The following is a 23,706-nucleotide window of genomic DNA, read 5'->3' on the forward strand; positions in this document are numbered from 1 at the left end:
AAAAATTTGGGAAAAGGATTACAGCGTAGTGCCCTCATGAGACAATGGGACAGGTGTTGTCCCACTTTTTCGAAGGCGCTTCATGGGTCAATGGCACACATACGTCCCACTTTTTTCTCGTAAACTAATGGTTATATTTTGGTGAAAATTGTTTCATACTATTTCTAAGCATATTATTTAGTTATTCCACAGGCATAATTTTTGTTATCATGTGAAAAATATTGATGAACCCACAAAGGGTTAAACCAACATTCCAGCGCCTCACGTGCGTATGGGAAAGTTACTAAATCCAGTACGTCAAGCTGCAGCGAAAGCGAGTGTTAGTGAGAGCCTTATTCCAGTCACAGCTCCTCTGTAAGGAGGTCCAACTGGGAGAGTTCGTGCTCGTGGATTGTATGAAGTTAGTAATTAAAAGAGGGGGGCTGAATGAAATGCGGAATGAAGTGCGTCGATTTAGGGCAAAGTAACACACGTATTTTAGCTTCCACCGTCTTCAGTCTCATCACATCGGCCTACATAGGCTCGTACACTGACACAATATCCCTCGTATCCTTTCGTGGCCACATACGTAGCAACATGCATGGTTATTCTGAGAATTTGCGCGCACCAGTTGCATGAAACTTTGATGAAAAGCGTGAGCGGCAGCGCTCTGCCTCGTTTTTATTTTACTTATTTCCAGCTGCACGGCTGTACTCATGAACTAAGGGACTTTTTAGGGCTGGTTTCTTCGTTGAAGCAACCTTAGTGAAAACTAGCAGATAATAGAGCTGTACAAGTTACATATCTCAGTAAAACGTTCGTGAACATGATGAAACACCCAGCATGATGAAATACCCAGCATATAACAATACTACTTCTGTGCATTAAAAGAATTATTATGCAATGCATGCGGTTCCACAAAACGTGCGATCACCAGGGCAATATATGCCGCAGTTACGAGTCAGACGCGTCCTGCAATTTCATTTGTTGTGCGTTAGCATAGTAGGCCTACACGTGGAGTTGTGGCGAAAGTCTTTTAAGTTTTAATATGTTGTAATGAATGTTTAGAATTTTTACTGCGATGTGCACTAGCTGTGGGATGTGTAGGCGTTCGTGTGCCATTTCAACGTCCTTAAAACAGTTATCTGCCACTTCGAGCACGGTTATTGCCGCTACTCATATATGTAAAACGGTTTACCCGTCTCTTGTTAAGTGTGAGAATAAATAGATCTCGTTTACTGAACATCGCAGTTGTCAGCTCAAGATGATAAATTATACATCTTGTAAGTATTGCATGAACCCTCCTAAAGCTTTAATTTTGACATCATATCTGCAATGGTTCGTTCTTCAAAGTTTTGCAATGTTAGAAAACAAATTTCAGATTCTCCACACATTTAGGTCGCACTACACGTTTTATAAAATATTTATTAATGGCAACAAATTTTTTTCAATTACACGCAGAAATATGTTTCTAAAACAGAAACAAAATTTTTTTTGTTTTCTTTTTTTTTTACTTGCGAGCAGCCAAACGTAGCTGCAGTCAGTCAAAGTCACAGCCAAAAGTCGTCATTTTTGTCGCTTTGCTTTGTTTGGAAACGTGTTCACGATCAGCCGCACGACAACAAACATGTTTGCGTATGTAAAGTACGATGACGGCTACCGCGCGGTTTTGCCTGACCGGCTAATCAAGGGATTTGAGCCAAATGACGCTGACGATTTTTCCAAGACCAAGAAAGTACAAGCGCATTGGCGTAGTGAAGACGGGTCGACGGAGGGTTTCTACCCGGCAACTGTCCACGCACTCGCCGGTAAGTGAGCACTTGTTCGCATTGTTTTGTTCATAATTACATTTTGCTCTTTATACATTCGAACTTTCGGCAAGTTTGTTACGAAGCGCTAAATATCACGTCAGCTACTTATCTGTTCAACGTCAGTGTGTTCCGTTCAGTAAAGATTGTCCAGACAAGCATCCTTTTGCACGTTTCACACAGATGCCGCAGGCTGCACCTGAGATTATAGTAGAACCCGACCGGCATTAAAATTATCGATCGCAATTGCTATTTGTGCAAGCTGTTGAAGGGAACAAATCGGGCTGCAGTGTATATCCGGGCCGAGCTCGATCGGAATTAATAGATATTATGTTGCATGTGTGGAGGTAGCATTTGTAGCAATATAGTTTTCAACGTATAGCTTTTTTAACGCCGAACTCCAACAACGACGAGTAGAGCTTATCCACCTGAGTCACTTATATCAGAAAGTTTGACACGAACTGCTTTTATTGTTTCAAGACATGGAAGGCAGGCTAGTCGATAATTTGACTTAACATTTAATGTTGGGTTCCTAACATATACGAGCTTTCCATCTGTTTTGTTCTCAGGGCTCCGGAAGTTTTATAAATATAAATATGTATTAATGGGATACTTGGTTGCTAATTAATGTTCTAAAGCTAGTGCGTGTGTTAACATAGAGGAACACTAAGACAAGCACGAGTACTGTGTGTCTACAGGTGGGCTGCCTTTAGAACAAGAAAATCTAGAAATTCCTCTCCAAGCCTCCACCAAGCACAGTGCGTGTGGGTATACATGGAAGGTGAAAGGAATGCCCAAAGTACCGATATGTCAGAGTTTGTGAATAGCTGTGTTGAGTGCCACCGTCTGCAGATTGCGACAGCAGAACTTAGCCAGCTTGAAAAGCCATGGAGTGAACACTTTTAATAAGTTGTTTATTACAGTATTAAGGCAGTAAAATGTGTATGGCCTGTATTTTAATTCTACACGTCAAAACACAATTGCTCATTTTCAGTGAGAAAGCGGTGTATGATATTGGGCTTATTCCTTATCCTTAATTAACCCTGACTATCTTTCTTGCGGTCGTCCTGTGTGCTTCTTTCTCTGTCCTTGTTTTGTTCCGCTATGTTATGTATTTATATCTTTCTTCTTTTCTGATTGTTCCTCACCGTTCTTTTTTTTTGCGTTCCCTGGAAGTTACATGCCAGTAATGCAGCAAGGGGCTCTCGGGAACTTGAGGATTTTTATTTACGATTACCTTAACTAAACAAAAATATGTGCTGATTAATGCATTAACGAATAACTGGCTGCTAGTAAAATTGCTAAAGTGTTTAGACTAAAACAGCTGAGCTTCTCGATAGCTGTCACTGTAAAAAGAGTGAATTCCTCAGCAGTTACTGAATTTCCTCGTTAATGCATTAAGCTGGGCTAGTTGGTATTGATTGCATGCTTCCATATTGCTAGCAAACACGCACAAAGGACGGCATAGAAAGAGACAGGACAACCGCTAGACTTCAACTGATTTTTAATCGACAGGAAGGGCACAATACATTTCTTTGCGCACACGCAGGTGCCACGTCACAGACAAGGTTTATCCCCCCCCCAAAAAAAAGAAAAATTCTCTGCCGCCTATCGGTACCGCCAGTTCGCACGTGGTTTCTTCTTACACAGAGAGTCCAGTTCTCTTTTCAACAATGCGATGGACGGAGTGGTGACACATGTGTCTACTATTTGCCTCTTTCTCTGTTCCCCGCCAACGTACATCACAGAAGTTGCGTCATATGCTGGGGTACAACCCTCGCACTTCTTGCAGTGCATCGCCAATAAACCACCCCCTGCAAGCGATCGAACAGCCGTGCGACGCTCCCTGAGCCTTTCATTGACGCATCTGCCCGTCTGGCCAATATACACCTTCCACTTCCACTTGCTTGTGGCAAGGTGTATATTGGGAACAGAGAAAGAGGTAAATAGTAGAGGCTGTCGAAATTCACAAGGCGGGTGACCCATGTGTCAGCACTCCGTCCATCGCGTTGTCGAAAAGAGAACTGGACTCTCTGTGTAAGAAGAAACCACGTGTGAACTGGCGGTACTGATAGGTGGCGGAGAATTTTTCTTTTTCTTTTGGGGGGGATAAACCTTGTCTGTGACGTGGCACCTGCGTGTGCGCAAAGAAATGTATTGTGCCCTTCATGTCGATTAAAAAATCAGTTGAAGTCTAGCGGTTGTCCTGTCTCTTTCTATGTCGTCCTTTGTGCGTGTTCGCTAGCAATATGAAAGTTTACTGAATTTCTTCATCCAGCAAATAGTGGATGTACATGGCACGCTGACTCACTATGGCTGCACTGTTGAGACGAAGGCGAAGAGACGCAGTTGTGGAAACACACTCTCTATCTGTTTAAAATTTAACCTGTATGTTTTGTTTTTGTATGACCTCTCCACAGATGCTGCTACACAAGTGTATTCAAAAGGGGGGTGGGGGGGCGGGGGGTTTGCTTTTGTGGTTTTTTTTTTAGTTAAACCAGCGAGGGTGGCGAAATGGACTAGTTGGTCAGTCATCATAGAAGTGTTGTCTTGGTAGCACAACAAAACAAGGACAGAAAAACAAACTAAGAATGCATGTCTCGTCCTCTTCGTTTGTTCTTGTGTCCATGTTTCATTGTGCTCCCCAGATAACACTTCTACAGCTTCAGTTACCCCGAGTGTTGTGGCTTGTAGAGCAAGCTTGTGAGCAATCAAAGACACATCGACAACGTTGAACAATTACAAGAACACAAACTATTAATGAAAACTAACAGAAAATGATGCCAAGAAAAGCATGGGGATGGTATTAGTAGTAATTGTATTATAAATGTTAAGAAAGAAAAGTGGTTGAAAAGATAACTTGCCACTGGTAGGGACGTGACCTGCAAACTTCAAATAACACGTCCAATGCTCTACCATCTAAGCTATGGCGGCGGTCATCCCCCCGATCACTTTATGGCGTATGCAGGTGCATTTAAACCTGGGAGTGTTAGCACCACTAGCAACCATGATGGCGAGTTTGGAACGCTCTTTTTGTGCCAGTTGGCATCACGTAGCCTGTGATCTTATATGAGCTGGCAGCTGACCAATAATTCCTTGCATACTACCTGAAGGCATCCAGGCTGCTGCTGTGAATGAAGGAAAGTGGAAATTTAAGAACTCGTTTTTCTTCGTTAGACAAATACTAATGAAACTAACAGATAATGATGCCAAATAAAGCGTAGCGGATGTTAGTAATATTTTTAATGTAAATGTGAAGAAAAAAGAAGTGGACAAAAAGATAACTTGTCACTGGCAGTAACCAAACCTGTGACCTTCGAATAACGCGTCTAAGGGATTATTGTTCAGCTGCCAGCTTGTAATAAGATCATGTGTTACGTGGTGCCAACAGGTGGAAACAGAGTGTTTCAAACTCGCCGTCGTGGCTACTAGCGGCACTCACTAACACTCCCAGGTTTGTTTGCACATAAACACCCCATGCAGTAGACGTCGGGATGACCACTGCAGTAGCTCATTTGGTAGAGCATCGAACACGTTACCAAAGGTCGCAGGTTCGCTCCCTGCCAGCGGCAGGTTATCTTTTCAACCACTTCTCTTTCTTCACATTTACATTGGGATTACTACTAATAACATCCCCTACACTTTCCTTGACGTCATTGTCTGTTAGTTCTCATTAATATTGTGTCTAACAAAGAAAAACAACCCCTTAAATTTCCCCTTCTTTCCTTCAAGAACACAAACTGTATTATATAAAAGTTACATGAACACACAGATAGAGATAATAAACTCATGTCCTCTCAGTCCACTTTCCAAGCAGCATCTGTCCCTTTCACTGTCTGCTAAATGTCTGTCATCACACTGCATTTTGGTATCATTTCTCCGGAGTCGAGAAACCATGTCGGTGCCACCAAGCACACTGTCACGGTAACAGGATAGTTAAAGGTGGGTCCACTGCTGCCCTAGACCGAGACACCATATTTCTTTCTTCGTTCTTTCTTTCTTGCCAGCCCACTTTCGCTATGCATGCTCTCAGAATGTGGAAGTTCTATTTGCAAAGAAAAGACACAACACCGGGAGTGACAGTGAAGTGGTTTATGTTAGTCCTGCATATGCGAAATGGCATGGTCGAATCTCTGCACTTCTGATTGCACAAATATGCAACATAGTAGTACTCTTTTCATTTTAGACACCATACAAGAAATGAATGGCAAGATAAAAAAAATGAGGGAGCCTTTTCCGAGGCTAATTGAAGTTTCTGTGGAGGAAGAACCACGCAAGAAAAGGGTGTGTATCTTTTACAACAATAATGTTTTATTTTTGTGCGACAGTGAAATTTAAAACTCCATAGAAAGCGGCACAAAAAACTCCCATAAAACCTTATTTACCCACTGCTTCTGACAAGATGTGCTGGCACAACCTCCATTATATGATGGTTATTGATTCCCATAATCAGAAATAAGAATCAGTATTACACAGAGTAGGTGTACAGGTAAGAACAGTAATAAAATTTTAGAAATGGTTGGACTTTGGTAAAGTGATGTGCTGCCTTAGCACCTGTAATGCTGGGTACGTTATGAGTTTTGACACAATCTTTCATTGGAACAGTGAGCATGATAGCATGTGACTGCCAGGAAGGGTGCAGGTGCTAGATATGGAGCCACACTATGTCTATACTGCCAGTGATGGAAATGCTCTACAATACTACGTCAAGACCGAAATACTGATACATGCTTTGCCAAGAAGTTGTTTTTTGCGTGCATTGCACCACACCTGTGCTGCAGCCAACATCACAAGCTTATCTGGCCTACACAACTGCACCAGCAACGTCACTGGAATGGTTCCATAACCAAAACCGCATTATCCTAATGGCCAAGCCGACTTTTAGCTGCTGCTAGTGACAATACCCAGTACAATGAAGTTAAAAGGGCACTAGTTGACCACTCTAGAAGCATTTACAAATGCGCACATTGCATTTTAAGCTGGTTCATGTAATACGGATTAGGGCAAACTTCTTCACTTGATGTGTACATTTACTCACACCACTGCTTAAGGGGTTATACACAGTGACGAAAGGAAGTAGCACATCTGAGCAACATGCTGCTACATGACAAAAGTTAGCTGCTCAGAAGAGAGTGAGTGATGATGGGCCTTTCAAGTGAGGGCGTACATTTCTGCAAGAGCTCGCTGAGATGTTTATAGCAGCATTTTCTACCCATAATATGTGCCTAAGGGGTGGTTCAGGACCCTTTTAAAAGGGCCCTGTGGCACTTTTCCAAGTAATCATCTAATGGCTTCACTAAAGGAATTTATTGCCTCATGAATCGATCGCTGCAAAAGTTTTGAGAATCTGTCAAGTACGAGTGGAGTTGCAGAGAGTTGTCGCACGCTGTAATCGCTTTCTACCTTCTCTCGTGCCGACGAGTGCGCTGGAAGCTTAGCAAGGAGGGGTGACACAAGGGAAGGAGGTATGCCATGAGCGTGTTATGACGCTGAGCACTTCTTCTTTTTTTCTTTGAACTTGCGGCTTACTGTCAGTGTGATCGCGAGTGCACACGTGGTTGGGCATATGGCGGCAGCAGTAAGTATGCGGCTCACAAAGGTCAAATCAACCAATGGCTGTGAATTTAGGTATATGGCGCGGTCATTTGGGTATATGGCATCATTTTTAGAAAGAAGAGGGAACGATCTCTAGCCAATTTTGAGAATTAATTGTAAATTTCAGGCCATGTGCTGCACTATTGTTTGGCTCGCGTGTTCTCAGGAGCCTCAACAACCGATTGGCAGCGATTTCTGACCATGCTGAAAAAGTGTTGCATGCTAAAGAATGCATGCTAAAGAATTGCAAGAAGGTAACCTAGCCATTTTATAGAGGTAGCTGCTGTAGTATAGTAACCTCACAGTTGAAATATTTGATACATGAACTGATTTTACATTCCTATTTTCAAAAACATTCTGGCTTTCCAGAAGGAACCCGCACAAAAAAAAGAGGCCAAGCGCCAGAAGGCTGCAGCACAGGAAGCGCTGCACAGGCAAATCTTGGAGGAGCATAAGGTGGGAATGAAAAGCAAAAGAATTTTTGAAAATGGATGTTGACTACAGCAAGTGGAGCAAATTTACTTACAAATTCTTTTTGTTACCATATCACGTTTCAATTTTTAGGGAAATGAACTGCACTCCGATGATGAAGTCGACAGCTTAAAGAAACAAATTGATGAGCTTAGGTTGAATGAACAGAGGAAAGACTCAGAAATTAGGCGGCTGAAGAAGGACTTGCGGGCAGCAGAAGACAAAATCGGTAGACTTACAGATGCCCTACTTGACAAGATAGGTAAGTACAGGATGCATTTCTTGGTGATTCATTACTAACAAGAACATCATTGTAAATATGATTGAAAATAATTGAAGTTGATAGGATATGCAAAAAAAAAAAGTTATTACAAAATTTGCTTATAGTATGGCCCATCTGATAATTATATTTGCCCTGTGTTCCTGGAAAGCATACGCATTATTCATTGGCTTTGAGCTCTCTCTAACTCCTACATATGTAGCTGCGCATGAAATTATTTGAACAACCGTCTCAGCATGTTTAGAATATCGTTTCTGCGTCACGAAAGATGCACCAGCTTTCCTAATCCTCAGAAAAATGCGACCTGCCATGGTATATGTTTTAATTGTTGATTTAACTTTTTCAGTTGAATCTATTTTTTTAGGGTGACCATAAAGTGACAGAAAAATTGTTTGTGTTGCTACACGCACATGGTTTATTAATGAAAAACAGCAAGATAAATTCTAAAAAAGCTTATATGACTGTTAAACTATCAATTGCAGTAAACGTCATACTGTCTGTAAACCCCTTACTGTCTGTGTAAATGTCTTACTGTCTGTGTAGTTCACAGACGTACAAAAATAAGAGTACAAAGTGTGGAAACACTGAGGAAGAAAAGTCACCTCTGACCTAGTCGGCATCATCTCACCTAGCACTTTTAAGATGTCACTCAACCCTCAAAGTTGAGTCTGAGCTCTTAACTCTTTATATGATGGGCTGACATCCACTGAATAAGATTATGATTTGGCAGTCTAACCGCGATTTCTCCAAATCGCCGCTAGACTCACTTGCAGCTAAGAAACTGGCATGCACTTCCACAAGCGACCTGCACGGGTTAGCGCATTGAAGAAAACTGTATGGTTCGTGTGCGCATCCGGGAATAAAAAAAACAAGCCAGAAAAGTACAATAATTCTTCGTCTTATCGGCAACAAGGCAGAAGCGGTTTTTTTGAGTCCCCAAACTGGAAACGCAGCTGCGGCGGCATCGTTTGTGTCAGTCAGCACCTGCACGGAAACAGGCATAACTGCGCCCCACGGAGCAATAAATGAGTGAATAAGAAAATGGTCACCCTTCGCGCGATTCTAAACCAGACAGCCATCAGTTTTGCAGGCGCGAGAAGCAGGATTGACCCAAATTACGAAACAGAAACTAGGTGGTGCATCGCTCTAGTAAAGCACAAAAAAAAAGCGGAGACATCGGTGAAAAAGAAAATTCAATGTATTCTCGTAATGTGGCAGTACATGCAGAGCACGAGAAATGATCACAAAAGGGGCACTTTTTAAACGTACAAGCGATGATATACTTGCTTGTCATTGACCATATTGAAGGTGTTTGCGGTGGATGTACAGGTACGACATTACCTGGAAGGGGTTTATTGCATACACCAGTAAAAGGTCACGTAGTGAGGATCATATGCATCTTCGCTCTCTTGCAACGTGGGGTGCCAGTGGTCATTTCTTTGCAGCTTTAGTGAAGAAATAAAGATATAAAGCCATGTTTAATGCAAAAAACAGGGTTTGTTTCAGCCAACACGAGAAACAATCTTTCCTTTAGCGGCGTTACCTCAATTCGTGTTCTGAGCGGTTGTCTTCCCTTTATCGCACTAATTATTGTGTGGCAGAAGTGTAGAATTGCATCAGGCATCAAAACACGTGAATTCTGCAACGTATTGTAGGTTTAAAGGCCCACCAATTACAAAGTGCATAGGCATAATTAAATATCGTTATCAATAATGGCATTGACCAAGTATGCAGCATCATGGGTGCGTGTGTTGCTTTACGGACACGTAATGGGCACTTTACCAATTCGCAGAAGGAAGAGTTATGGCGTAGTGGGCTCCTTGCAGCTGCACTGGCAGTAGTCATTGTAGGATAGTTTAAAATGGCCAATGTTATGTGCACAGATGTTCCTTTCCTTGCAGCACAATGTCCACTGAGAAGCAAGACTAGGCTAGAGATTGATTAGCTGATGCGAATGGGGCCCAATTACACAATCCCGTTCTCCTTTTGTAGGTGAAGCTCAAGTGATCATGTTTTTTGTGCATTTCTCGAGACAGTTTATTTTTTGGTTTTTCTTATCATTGTTTTCTTTCCTCCAAAGCTCGGAGAGTGTCTCAGTTGTATTAGTTTCCAGTAACCCATTTTTCTTCACGGCATGCAGTGGTGTTGCCGAACTAATGTGAACTGTGTGTTATTGAAACTGAATGCAGAGTCTGCTCGCAGTGAAGGAAGACAAAGCTGCAGTGGCAGTGAAAGAGCTGTTTCCTGCGCCACAACATGGGACCAGCCATGTGGCAAACTCGGAGTTTATAGGCGCAGCAAGCCTTGGAGAGCTTACAGCTGCGGAGCCTGCAGATTATATTGACACTTCAGCTGGCAATGTTATTGCAGAGTTCATTTTAGACTCTTCTGTGGATGAAGGTATTGTCATTCATGTGTGCCCACATGTGTAGTTTGTAATGACATATTTGTTACTTTTTGCAGCATTGGGCCTTCCACAGACGCTCATATACGGTACATCGCACGAGCATAGTATGCAACTTTCATTTCATATGTTTACGCGAAGGACCTTACAGGCGTTTTAGAGAGGAGGGGAAATGAGTGAGGCACATAATCGCAGGCAGCAGACTTGTATGTGTCTTGATTAGAGATGCTGACAATAGAATGGGGATCATGATTATAGTCTTGAATGCTGGGAACTGCTGGAAACAATAAAGAAAACTGGAACATGTGGTAGCTAAGCATGTAATAGCTGGCTCCTAGATCTCTGTAACTGGTCGCAGCACAGTCGTCAATGTTTAATTACTGGATGCTAGGTTCCATACTGTTATGGAGCAAAAACATAGCAGTCAAACCAGTAAAGACATAACTCTTTATGGAGGAAGTCTCTGCCAAACAAAAAACCTTAACAGCCCAGTGATAGTGGCAAGCTCACAGTTGTCACTAGTTGAGAATCTGATCTTTGGTGAAATGTGCCGGCTTTTGTACATGTGTGATCATACATTCCAGTGTTTGCAGTGATGCTCATGTACATTTCGCTATGTACCCAAGCAAATGCATGTGCAAGCAATCCGAGTGGAAAATTCAGAAATATTCTAGAATGGGCTGATACATTCAGGCGCTGCCTGAATGTATGGCACATATCTGTGACACGTGTCACAGATATAGTTGATAAAGCACAGTGACTAGAAAAAGATGAAATAAGTATGTGTAATACATTTGGGTGTTTTTGTTGTGGAGTAGTCGTCATTGCATCCAAGAAAAAAACGTGCACCGATGCTTCAATTAGTTTGCTTGTTGTGTGCAGCTGAGGCAGCCCCAGTTGAAGTGGAAGGGCCACCGAATGAAGAAAGTGTGCAAACAGTTGCACATGCGCAGGTTGCTCCCACAGGCCCCTTCACAGAGGGGCTCTTCAATGTTGTGGATGGACAGGCAAGCATACATTTTTTTTTACCTTGGTGTGTCTGTGTGTGTAATACCCTCTGTTAAATGTGTAAAAAACCACCTCCTCTGTAATTATGAGTGCTTAACAAATTGCAAAATCCTCATCACCACCACTAAATTCAGTACTCTGCTAAATTTTTTCAGCGAGGAAATTTAACACAAGGGCTTGCTCTAATGTGCCCATCTGTGAGTCATTATAGTGAATTTTATTGTGTCAGTGTATTTTGCAAATTCTCTAGGCCAGTATCAAGGTGAAGATGAGCTGCGCAAATCACAGAAGTGCGAAAATACAGGCAAAGGACTAAGGAAGTGAAAGAGTGTTGCACGTCTATCACAGCCTGAAAAAACCGGGTCAGGATATGGTGTTAACATAATCTTTTCTGCATCATGCAAGGTGATACGTACTTCTAGAATGACAGATAAATACCTCAGCAGAGCTTGAACAAAAAGATTCCTGGTGTAGGCACTCAGACATGAATAGAAATTTGGCATCGTGCACAGGATACGCTTAACATGCGGCCACAGTTATTAGGTCATACAGGGCGCTGTTTAAACATAAGGCTGGAAAACATAACAACCTTATTAACAAAAGGGCTTATAACTTAGTGTTGCCCTGCCAAAGTCATGGCTATCAGCTTGAGTTTAATAAAGCATGTGTGTTGGATCATCATCAAAACAAAGTGACGTGAGAAATATTGTAGGCCTTTATCGTTAGGAAATTTAGAGACAAATGTGTCAACTATCAGTGGCCTTTCACAATGAGGAAGTTGCCCCTTTGAGCTTGTCCTCAATATTTGTGAACCACAGGTGCTTTGCATATATTGTATTTAAGCAGGACATTAGGCAGAAGCAGTGCACGCCTCCCACTTGCTTGGCACTTAACAGCAAAGCTGTTGGCACACGAAATGCATGATGAATATTGGTCCTCGACGATGTTTTATGACATCATTGTTTAACAATGGTTTGTTTGATTGCTTGAGGGGTGACGTGTCGTTTTTTTAATTAAATATATAGTTCACCATGGCGCGTGAACACATTTCTGTTGAATGTTTCACACTGTTTCCTCCATAAATTTAAATCAACTCACTCCTCTGTGAGTGAGTAAATTTTTAAAAACAACTAACCTTTTGAGGCTTAAATTTTATTGCCAATTGTGACCCTCTAAGGTCAATTTTTTATGCTTCCATATAACTAGCGAACATGCACAACGACACCAGAGAAAGAGACGGGACAATTGCTAGACTTCAACTGATTTTTAATTGACCTGAAAGACAATATACAGCGTTTCACTGTGCACACGCAGGCAGGTGCCACGTCACAGACAAAGTATTTTCAAAAGGAATTTCACCGTCACCTATCTCTGCTACCTGCTTACAGACAGTTTTTGCTTGCACAGATACAGTAAAAGCTCGTTAATTTGGGTTTCACGGGACCGGAAAAAATGTCCGAATTAACTGAATTTCAAATTATCGAAAGTATCAAGAAAAGAAAACAATGAACAAATGTCTATTTCGTCACTACACTTGCATTTTCTTGATGAATACGTAAATCCTGTACTTTTGCATAAGAACGGCATAAGAGCCGCAATTTTTGCCACTTGTGACTTGGTTCACAATGTGACCGCGGCTCAAGACCTCCCTGCCTTCACTAACCCGAAACGTGCAAACCTGAAATCAACCACCAACGCCATTGCCGTCATTGCCGTGCGGTTCCCGTTGATGACGATGGTGATGCAGACTGTGCCGCCTCGTTTCTGTTGCTGGAGAACACCGTTTTCGCTCCTCTGCGTCGCACACTGGCATCGCTTCGCACTCAGTGGGCTCCGATAATCATCCGAATTAACCGACTTGTGGTCAAATATGACTGAAATAACGAGAGTTTCATGCCATTAAACAATGCATATGCTGGGCGGGACCAGGGAATGTGTCCGAATTATCCAATTTTCCGAATTAACGGGTGTCGAATTAACAAGCTTTTACTGTAGTCCAATTCTTTTTTTGACAATGCGATGGAAGGAGTGCTGACACATGCGTCACCCGCCCTTTGAATTTCGAGAGCCTCTACTCTCTCCCTTTCCCTTTGTTGCCCTCCAACGTGCATCACAGAAGTAGTGTCATATGCCGGGTTACAACCTTCCCACTTTTTGCGGTGCATCGCCAATAAACCTCCCCCTGCTAGTGATCTAATAGCCGTACGATACTACCTGAGCCGTTCATTGACGCATCTGCCGGTGTGGCCTATGTACACTTTGCAGCAGGCAAGTGGAATGGAGTACACGACTCCTGTTCTGCAAGCTGCAAACTTGGATTGGTGTTTCTTAGAACACCGCGGCTTCTCAGGTGCCGTCACTACGGAGCATGGCCATGCCAGCTTGTTAGGAGCCGTAAACAGGATGTCAAGACCACATTTTTGCGTCACTCTCTTCAGCCAATGGGAAACGCTGTGAACGTACGGGATTGCAAACCGTAGCTTGCGTTTGTCTAGATCCATCTTGGCCTCTTTCCCTCTGAAGCTAGCGTTGAGCATTTCAGCAATCGACACCATGGTTTCTCGAGGGTAGCCCGCCTTATATAGTGACCTGTTCAGTAAAGCTAGCCTGAACATTGTGTGGGCACGACTTCTACAATGCCGCACGTAGGCTGTTCATCACAATTTCCTGCCTAACCAGCTTCAAATGAGCTGATGCGCTGAGAGTATGAAAATAAATAAATAAATAAGAATTTCCTTTTTGGAACTCAGCTTGTACATCCAGCGTATGCGCTCCCTCATGAAGCTAAGGAAAAATACTAAAAACTGGATGGTGCCATCCACAGGCATTTCATGAGTGAATTGCAGTCCCCCTGCACATGTCTTAAAAATATTTAAAATGCTAAAAACAGAGCTCTCACTATGATCAGGAGTGTGCTTAACTGGGCTGGTTAGTACATGATTAAGGCGAGAGCAAACAGCGCTAAACACGAGACGGAGAAGAAGAACGACAGACACAAGCGCTGAACTCTGTCGTTCTTCTTCTCTGTCCCGTGTTTAGCGCTGTTTGCTCTCGCCTTAATCTCACAATCATGCAAGTTGTCGAGATTAATAATGAAAAGAAAATCATCAAAAGAAAGTGACGCAAAAATGTGGTCTTGACATCCTGTTTACGGCTCCTAACAAGCTGGCACGGCCATGCTCCGTAGTGACGGCACCTGAGAAGCCGCGGTGTTCTAAGAAAAACCAATCCAAGTTTGCAGCTTGCAGAACAGGAGTCGTGTACTCCATTCCACTTGCCTGCTGCAAAGTGTACATAGGCCACACCGGCAGATGCGTCAATGAACGGCTCAGGTAGTATCGCATGGCTATTAGATCACTAGCAGGGGGAGGTTTATTGGCGATGCACCGCAAAAAGTGGGAAGGTTGTATCCCTGCATATGACGCTACTTCTGTGATGCACGTTGGAGGGCAACAAGGGGAAAGGGAGAGAGTAGAGGCTCTCGAAATTCAAAGGGCGGGTGACGCATGTGTCACCACTCCTTCCATCGCATTGTCAAAAAAAGAATTGGACTATCTGTGCAAGCAAAAAACTACGTGTATGCGGGCGGCAGAGATAGGCGGCAATGAAATTCTTTTTGAAAGTACTTTGTGACGTTGTACCTGCCTGTGTGTGCGCAGTGAAATGCTATAAATTTTCTTTCATGTCGATTAAAATCGTCTGAAGTCTAGCAGTTGTCCCATCTTTCACTGGTGTCCTTGTGTGTGTTTGCTAGTAATATGGAAGCATTCGGTCAACACCAACTAGACCGTTTAAATGCCTTAACGATTTTTTATTGCTGATTAAAATTTTTCGGGCTAATCTACTTCAGAAAGACGTTGCAATTTTTTTAGAGTGACCATAAAGTGACAAAAAAACTGTGTCGTTACATACACAATTTGTTTACGAGTAACGGCAAGAGAAATTCTAAAGAAACTAGATGACTCTTATAGGGCCCCTGGAACGCTTGTGTAAAGTTTTGTCAGCGTTTAGGCTAGAACATCATCAAATCATTCTCGCCACAAATTTAGCGACACGCCGTGTACCAAGGCCGCTACGGACAATTATGTTATACCCTCCTTCTCACCTCTGCCTTGCCTTCTAAACTCATGAGACACGCTGGCATCGCTGACGATTGCACAGCTCTCATGAGCGTGCTCGACGATTTGAGCTTCGCCCAGTCATGACCTCCGAGATTGCACGCCGACAGGTTGTGCGCAATCTCTGAGACCATAGCCCAGTGTGCCTGGCAGCACGCACGCTGTCTGATAACAGAGACGAAGATCGCGGAGCGGTTGATATCTGCTCCAACAAGTGCCGCCACTCTACCAGCCAATCTTACTTAGGCGCGTTCCACACACAATCAGGTCAGCAGTCTGTGTGATGTCGTGCTCAGAGTGGCTGTCATACTGTGAATGGGTGGTTGTCCTGGGACAACTTTTGAAGGGAAATTGTTGAATATAAAAGGCAGCAACGCGCGCGCCCTGAATGCCTTCCAAGGTGACCGAAAAAACTTTAGGTGTGCCAGGCCAAGTGCCGCTTTCACCTGTACTACATTTTCCTGTAGGACAATGAACCTTCAAACTTTCTGGTGTCGTTTAAATGAACAAAATGACATGAGATCCAGGATTGTTTGCTCTTCGTGCAATGTTCACGTTCATGCCGTACCATGTTTCAAAAGTTCCCTCACAGATACAGTTCTGCCAAAGGCCCATAGGGAAGTATATTCCCACCCTAATAATTTTAATTTAATGTTGTGTAAGGAAACTTCTGACAATTAATGCATTATGTTTTTTTAAATAATAAACAGCGTTTTCAGAGAATCTTGCATCAGTATTTGCAATAGATACTTTATGGGTGTTTAAGGGATAAAGCATGAAAAAAAAAATAAGATACACGAGTACACAAAAAATTTCATTTATTCCTGCACTGTGGCAGTACATGCCAAGCAAAATAAAGTTATCGAAAAAAGGTGCATTTTTCAAACATACAGGCGATGATGTACATGTATGCCTTTGACCATCTTGAGCATGTTAGCGGATGACATACATGTATGTCATTGATCCTGAAAGGTCTAGCACTGGTGCTGTTTGTTGAGAAAAAAAGATTAATGCTTTGTGAATCACTTGTGCAGGTGCATATTGGACGAGGGGTATGGATGTCCGAGACCAAGTGGCATTTCATCATGAGGGCCGCCTCTGACGCGAGGTGCACTTTAGACGTGGCACGGCACCTTTGGACGACCTCGGAGGCAGCTCAAAGGAGCCTGACAGGTCAGGCATGCCGCACAAAGAGGGACGCAAGCGCAAAGGTGCCTGCCACGCCTGAAAAAGTGGAAGTTGTGATGAGTAAGTAACCATAATTAAAGAAAGAATTGCAGCCCTGATTAAGACAGGTCTGCTGAAACAGCTTTAGATGTGTTTGTTCTGCCACAGCTGTGGGGGTTCGCATTGGTAGTACAATCGAAGCTTGCTACTTTGGTCCTTATCGATTCTGACTTTTGCTCTGACCTAGTAAGGGTATGGAATATTTAATAGCATGAAAGTATTGGTAATTCGGGTACACTTGGCTGCACCCGTTCATGATGAACTGCACTCAGCCCATGAGATGATGTCTTCCGCGGGTTGCATTTCTCCAGCTTGCTTTTCTGTGCTCTGCTATAGTGCACGTTTCTGGGAGAAGAAATGTTAACGATTGCACATTAGTTATTATGTTGCAAACGAACGCTTTACGCCAGCACTAATGTAGAATATGAGAGGTCACTGCAGTTTTTAGTCCTCTATGTACAGACGATACGCGGCGCTTTTTTAAGAAACAAAGTGGCGCTGAGCAGCCATGTTGCCATTCGCTTCGGTGAAATCAACAACGTTAAGCTTAAACGCAGCTGAGAACTGCCTTCTCGTGCCACTATAGTACTCATCTTCAAGGAACGCGTACTATAAAAATCTTAACGCGACGTCAATCGGAGCTGGAAAGTCGGGACAGATCTAGAGCACAGCTCAAACAAACAAAGAAAACAGCGAGATGGAAAAAATACGCCTGCCATAGGCTTTGGATGTGTATACGACCATGTGTGACTTGACATACACACACACCAGTAACAGTAACGACATGTTACAATGACTACAATGTCGCAACCTTACAGTGATTTGACCTTAAGCTCATTTTTCTAAAAAGTGCAGAAGTTATCATTGGCCAGCGCATGCTTATTTAAAGCAATGCGTGATTTTTTTCTGATGCTCGCAGCACAATAGTGCAGATAACTAGAGCTCATTTACAGTCTGGTGCGTTGATTTACTCGTATTCATATTGGTAGCGCAGGAAAACAAGACTCAGTATCAGCTAAACACTGATGGTGCGCATGCGCTGTTGCTCTAAGGTTTTTTTGGCTTGTACATCCTTCCAGTAAAAAATCAGTTGATGCTTAGCGCCCATACTGTGTGTGTGTTCTTCCTGTGTCTGAGTTGTTTTCTTGCGCTACCAATATGAATACGAGTCACTCCAACCAACTAGCCTGCATCACCGCCTTGACTGTGTCGATTTAGTTGTTGAGCTGCTTTTCCCCATGAATATGCAGATATGCATTTGATCTCCAGCATATCCACAGAATTTAACAGCTGAAATTTTTTCAAAGAAAGTGCATTAGGAGTTATGGCAGTATATTTATTGTGGGATGATCACAAGAGCAGTAAAATTGCGGCAGGGTGTCAAACGAAATGTGAGATCTGATAGAGCTGAGCACGCTTTTCAATTTCATTGGCCAGCATTTCTTTAGTGCTTCAAAAGCCATTGTTGAAAACGGCGGGAGATAAATATTGATAAACCCATTAATGCCTGGCACAAGTGTAGCCTGATCTACTTAAAAATAGAGAACTAGATATTGAAGTGTTCAGATACAATGGCTGGACAACATTTAGGATATGCTGAAAATTTTCTTGTGGCCCTGATCTGAGGGAGTCTGTAGCTATCAATGCATGTTTGTCCCTGCATATAAATGCAAATTATTGTTAAACTGATCATACTGCCAAGTGCAGCACGACATGAGCAGCATACGTCTTAAATAATGACTAATGTTCTCGGATATAAGAAATGTTGTATCTTTTAATTTAAATCAATGTTGCCTTTCTGTGTGCAACTGTATTGTGCTGTAATTTATAGTTTCATTTTTTGCAATTTCACAATTTTATTTTGAGGTACCCTGGTTGACATTTTTTGTATGATTTTGTAGACTGCCTGGCTAAGTACGTGGAGGCGAACCCGAAGCCTCCGCCAGGAGCCCCTGCGGAACACCGCCTTGCCGCTGGGCGCAAACATCTGCGCAGCTACTTCACGGAAGCTGGCCGTTGCGGCAAGAGGCCAAAGACAGCAAAGGCCTTGGGCATAAAAGAATAATTTACTTAATTATTCTGTTCAATAAAATATGTTATTTTACTCTCTGCGTGAGCCGTGATCCATTCCTGGCATCCACCGCGTTCCAGCAGTTTCCAGCATCCAGCATTTTCCAACATCCAGCATTTCCACCATTTTCCATCATCCACCATGCTCCAGCATCCATCATATGCCACCATCCAGCATGCCACCATACAGCATGCCACCATACAGCATGCCACCATCCAGCATGCCACCGTACCAGCACCATAATCCACCATAATGATGGATGGTGGATTCCACCATCTTTATGGTGGGCATATTTTCAATAGGGACACCACAGAGAACGCCGACAAAACGCCCACGGCCGCTACATAAAAAAAAATGTAGCGGCCGTGCAACGCCGCTCGCGTGCTCAGGCTGGTGCGGGCACGTCATGCCCACGTGACCATGCATGCGCATGACGTGTCATGCGTATGTGTCAAGTGAGGAGGGCAGGGAAGGGATTTGGCTTGCGAAGGCTACAAGGGGCGAGTGGCAAGGGTTTGAAACTCGCCTCCTCGCATCATGGTTTCGCGCCGCTACAAATTATTGTTTTTCTCAGCTCGTAACGAACCGATTTGAAAAATTCTTGTGGCATACTGCTCTTCATTCGGCACACAAAAACTTCCAGCGTCTAACTAAAATTTGCTTATGTGGCCTGGTGAGGGTCCCTTTAAACCAACGCCAATCGCGACGCTGAAGGCGAAATGAAGCTGTCGCACACACAGAAAAGTCGCCGCAAACGCTTCATCTCACGGGAGACGCTGGTGGCAATGCCTTCACAGCCTCCCGTCTCGCTCGCTCGGTGAAGACGCGTGACGTCATGGCGGCAGTGAGTGGGCCTGAATTGTTGTCTAGGTGGCATTGATCTGGCGGACATCGAAAAAATAGAAGAGGCGCTGGCTATACCAGCTCTCCCAGTGTTCCATCTTACAGAAAATGCGCTTTCAAAACGCAATGTTTCGCGGAAATGATTGATACCTCTGAGTATTTGTGCAATCCGCGGGGAATATTTTTAACCGAGTCGTTCTAGCAAAAGGAAAGAGCAGTACGGCGAGTTGCCGTGTTTTCTCGCTGCACTGTTAGGACACGTCATCGCATCGTAATCTCGATTAAGTTCAGCAACGCAGACGCGAATGTTATATGAACAGCACGAGGAATCAATGCCAGGCGTGTCGTAGCGATGCTAAATGGTCCGAGTTTGAATTTACTTTTAAACAAGTGGCGGAAACAGCTAGGAAACCAAATTTCCGCATGAATAGACATAAAACATGACACCTGATTTGAACTTGTATGCCCTTTATATTTTTAACGAATTACAACTTACACAATAGTTATATAACAGGTGAGACAGCGCATATCAGAAACTGCATACGCTTCAACCGGGTCCGCAATGAAGTAGTTTATCAAGACAACTCAGTCAAGTTCTCCGAAATTGAGATGGATGATGTGCATTGGAAGGAAAATATGTGTAGATGAAGTACGGCTTTTTTTTCTAAATCGTCAAACACTCGACCGTATGTGATAGGCGCCAAAAACATTAGAACTTCATGAGCTATGAAGCACTATGGTCATTATTGCAAAATGCCTGTGCTACGTACAATCAGCAGAGCTTGTGATTACTTTAAGATTGCTTAAAAAAAGGAAGGAATAAATGTAGAAATACTTAAACACGTAAACGACGTGCGTAGTATGGGCACAAGGTTGGCACATTTGCTCCATTTGCATTTACACGGTCGCTTATGGATTTGCCTAAAACGACTCAAAGGCGAAAGCCATCTTTTCCTTCTCAGTCGATTATATTGATCCTCCATACACGAAACCTTTCTGTACCCAGAGTGGGTTCGCACTGCCTCCGGGATAGGAAGCACTGGAAGCTTTCTGCAGCTGACGTGGTTTTGGAAGGCATCGGGGATCGGCCAACATTTGACCAAGCGACGATGCCATGTGGCCACGCCATATGTGGCACGCACCATTAGACGTCGTAATGACGTCATGAAGACGTCACGAACATTGACAACATGTGGCAACATGATGACGTCATCACAAGATGCCTTTTTTGTATCACTAGCGTTCAGACCGACGGTCAATTTTCGCGTTTGATGAGGCACCTAAGGCTTTCCCCTTAATAAATTAGGCAGAAACCAAGGCCGTAATAGTCCTCGCCGTAATGCCGCACCCAGAACCTTAACATATGTTTCTACCAAAAAAAAAAAAGAATTTCGCTGGAAAGATCCCATGTTTGGAAACTCAATCGCTTCCGAACACTTTTTAATGACACCGTTATATTTGCGACTTCGCTGAATCTCTTGAACCCTGACTCGTTCGAGCCGCTAAATGAATGAGGTAAGAGTACAGAGAAATGACTCTGCGGCCATCGGAGAACTTTCCTCGGCAATTTTAGGAATCTTTAGGTACGTCATCAAACGCCAAAATTGACCGTCGACATTTGAGCGTCGTCCCGCAGCGTCGGTGTCAGCACGAGTGATGAAAAAAAATCATCACGTAACAACATCGCCACATGACATCATCATTACGTCAACGATCATGACGCCACCATGACGTCACATAAAGTGACGCCATTTGATGACGTCATCGCGTCACATTGTCGCTTGGGCAAACGTAGGTCGGTCACGGAGGCAATGCAAAACCAAGTGAGGCGCAGCAAGCTTCAAATACCTCCCATCTTGGAGGCAGTGTGAAATCGCGTTAGGTGCGGAATGCTTTCGGACGTGATCGATACAATCGACTGAGAAGAAAAAGACGATGACTTTCGCCTTCCAATCGTCTTAGGCAAATCATAAAGGAGCGTGTCACTTTTTTTCTGTTTTCTTTGGACTAATTACTCTATTTCAATTTGAGCGCTGTAGTTGGCGTTTTCTATTATTTTCGGTAGACCTTAGACGCACGTCGCTACATCTCGAAAATTTGTAGTAGGCGCTGTATTATTCACTTCGTTGTATGGGAAAAAGAATGTGACGTACGTATTAAAGCAATGTGGAGGCAACCCTGATCCTTGACTTAGGTGTCCGGTAGTGGCATTCACACGCTGGCGTTCGTTTGAGCTGTTGTTTGAATGCTTGGGTTAGCATGCTGTTTCAACGAAGTGCCGGCATTCGTGCCTGAATCACGGTATGCGTTCGTTGAATGTAGTTAATTAAATAATATTAAAATCACTGAATTCATTGTTGATTCACTCTAGTGAGTGTTCAACTCTAGTTTGGTCTTCGAATCGTACGGCGTAATTACGTTGGTATCAGACGTCACGAGAAGCTTGGCGCCCTTCGCGTTATAGATATTTTAAAGACGATAGTCTTTCTTGGGGAACTTAAACGCCGAAATTTTGGTCTGTCTTTCTGTTTGTCGGCACGTCCCTCGGTTCTGCACCCGGCCAAAGTTGAACCACTTGCCCAAGGGCCAGCCACCTTGAACGGATGACTAGGTTCATACTTGTGTACATTGTTGATAAAAAAGCAAACATTACGCCTATCTGAGGCGCAACATCACTAGTTAAGTATTAGGTGCTGTGTTCCTTTGATAGAAAATACATAGATGCGTAATTCTAGAGACCCTAGTTAAGCTGCGCTGAAAATGCGACTGCGCTGAAACCTGTCTTCCTCCGTGCCCTCTGCACGAGCTCATTGTTGTGTTTCGGATTCGGTTCCGTATTGCACTGTATGGATGCCATGGGGCGCGCACTGGCATTCCTGTTTTACCCAGGCGACGTGTAAATAAAAGAGTGTGTGGAGAGCATTCGTTGAGTGCTGACGTTCCTTCTGCCTCGGCGCTTCCCGCCAACCGCGTGTTCGGGCTGGCTGGCGTCCCCGCCGGTCTTCGCCTGCTGCTGCGCCGGGACTACCAGCCCGCAACACAGCACTCATGTTTCCCGACGTATTGCGAGATGGCGTCCATAACTCACGCAGCGCCTCTTCTATCGTCTTTTGACGACATTTGCAGCGAAGCACGCAGATACGCGGCCAATTTTTAGGGGCGAAGCTCCTTAAGGCGGCACCCGTTCGTCCCTCGTAGTCGTAGTATCGTAGTGCGTAACTAGTCTTACGCTTTGACCTCCAAGGTGGTGCCGGTGGGAGATTTTTCCTGTGCGTTGTTGAATAATAAAAAATTCGCAGCGTGCGCGTTAACTAAAAGCCGAATTCTTCAGTCTCTCATTCCCATTAGCAGCCATTGTTCACCTCCAAAGTAGTGCCTGGTGAGATTTCTCCTGTGCGTGATTAAACAATAAAAATTTTGTTCAAAACGACGTTGATTGATGAAATAAACCAACGAAAGACGCCAGATGTTTTGTAAAAGCAAAACGAAAGAACGCCAGATGTTTCTAAAGCAAAACGAAAAGACGCCAGCTGCTTAACGAAAGACGCCAGATGTTTTCTAAAGCAATGGTTTTCTAAACAATGAAAATTCACAGCATACATGTAAAATTAATGTGAGCTGCAAGTCGTCATAAGTCATCGAACCTTTAGTATGAACGCGCCCAATCTCACGTCGGTGATGATGTACTGGGCAGAATTCACGGAAGATTCACGATTTACCGATGAACCTCCGCAGCTTCGCCCACTCATCATAATTCACTCCGTGGATATGCTGTGATTTGTTTTGGCTGCCGAGTTGTGTGACGCCTTTGCTTAATAATTGGCGTAACGCTAAAAAAGTCAGCGGCGCCGACTGCCAATGGAGCCGGAGCCTATACACCATGGCTCTCAATTCCAATTCAT

At 43.6% G+C, this 23,706-nt stretch overlaps 3 protein-coding genes across 3 annotated transcripts; all 3 read left to right on the forward strand.

Annotated features, from left to right (window-relative positions):
* The first annotated feature begins 1,582 nt into the window (after positions 1-1,582).
* On the forward strand, positions 1,583-19,001 carry LOC119398678 (uncharacterized). Its single transcript, XM_049417385.1, has 4 exons — positions 1,583-1,787; positions 11,420-11,544; positions 16,698-16,911; positions 18,792-19,001. The coding sequence occupies exons 1-4, from the start codon at positions 1,607-1,609 to the stop codon at positions 18,953-18,955; spliced, it is 684 nt and encodes a 227-aa protein (XP_049273342.1). The 5' UTR covers positions 1,583-1,606; the 3' UTR covers positions 18,956-19,001.
* Positions 5,964-8,161, forward strand: LOC125759191 (uncharacterized). Its single transcript, XM_049417602.1, has 3 exons — positions 5,964-6,071; positions 7,752-7,838; positions 7,947-8,161. The coding sequence occupies exons 1-3, from the start codon at positions 5,988-5,990 to the stop codon at positions 8,151-8,153; spliced, it is 378 nt and encodes a 125-aa protein (XP_049273559.1). The 5' UTR covers positions 5,964-5,987; the 3' UTR covers positions 8,154-8,161.
* On the forward strand, positions 10,267-11,637 carry LOC125756167 (uncharacterized). The gene is made up of 3 exons (XM_037665509.2): positions 10,267-10,533; positions 10,597-10,644; positions 11,420-11,637. Exons 1-3 carry the CDS (start codon positions 10,317-10,319, stop codon positions 11,599-11,601), a joined length of 447 nt encoding a protein of 148 aa, XP_037521437.2. The 5' UTR covers positions 10,267-10,316; the 3' UTR covers positions 11,602-11,637.
* Positions 19,002-23,706: the final 4,705 nt, after the last annotated feature.

The sequence above is a fragment of the Rhipicephalus sanguineus genome, chromosome 7, assembly GCF_013339695.2.
Source record: "Rhipicephalus sanguineus isolate Rsan-2018 chromosome 7, BIME_Rsan_1.4, whole genome shotgun sequence".
In the NCBI taxonomy this organism is placed as follows: Eukaryota; Metazoa; Arthropoda; class Arachnida; order Ixodida; family Ixodidae; genus Rhipicephalus; species Rhipicephalus sanguineus.

What these genes read in the sequence shown, in the direction of transcription:
- LOC125759191 (XM_049417602.1), top strand. Translation starts at nt 5,988, where the DNA reads ATGAATGGCAAGATAAAAAAAATGAGGGAGCCTTTTCCGAGGCTAATT. An exon ending in AAGAACCACGCAAGAAAAGG is followed by an intron (nt 6,072 to 7,751) that starts GTGTGTATCTTT and finishes CTGGCTTTCCAG; the next exon opens with AAGGAACCCGCACAAAAAAA. An exon ending in AAATCTTGGAGGAGCATAAG is followed by an intron (nt 7,839 to 7,946) that starts GTGGGAATGAAA and finishes TTCAATTTTTAG; the next exon opens with GGAAATGAACTGCACTCCGA.
- LOC119398678 (XM_049417385.1), top strand. Translation starts at nt 1,607, where the DNA reads ATGTTTGCGTATGTAAAGTACGATGACGGCTACCGCGCGGTTTTGCCT. An exon ending in AACTGTCCACGCACTCGCCG is followed by an intron (nt 1,788 to 11,419) that starts GTAAGTGAGCAC and finishes TGTTGTGTGCAG; the next exon opens with CTGAGGCAGCCCCAGTTGAA. An exon ending in AAAAGTGGAAGTTGTGATGA is followed by an intron (nt 16,912 to 18,791) that starts GTAAGTAACCAT and finishes ATGATTTTGTAG; the next exon opens with ACTGCCTGGCTAAGTACGTG.
- LOC125756167 (XM_037665509.2), top strand. Translation starts at nt 10,317, where the DNA reads ATGCAGAGTCTGCTCGCAGTGAAGGAAGACAAAGCTGCAGTGGCAGTG. An exon ending in AGACTCTTCTGTGGATGAAG is followed by an intron (nt 10,534 to 10,596) that starts GTATTGTCATTC and finishes TACTTTTTGCAG; the next exon opens with CATTGGGCCTTCCACAGACG. An exon ending in CGGTACATCGCACGAGCATA is followed by an intron (nt 10,645 to 11,419) that starts GTATGCAACTTT and finishes TGTTGTGTGCAG; the next exon opens with CTGAGGCAGCCCCAGTTGAA.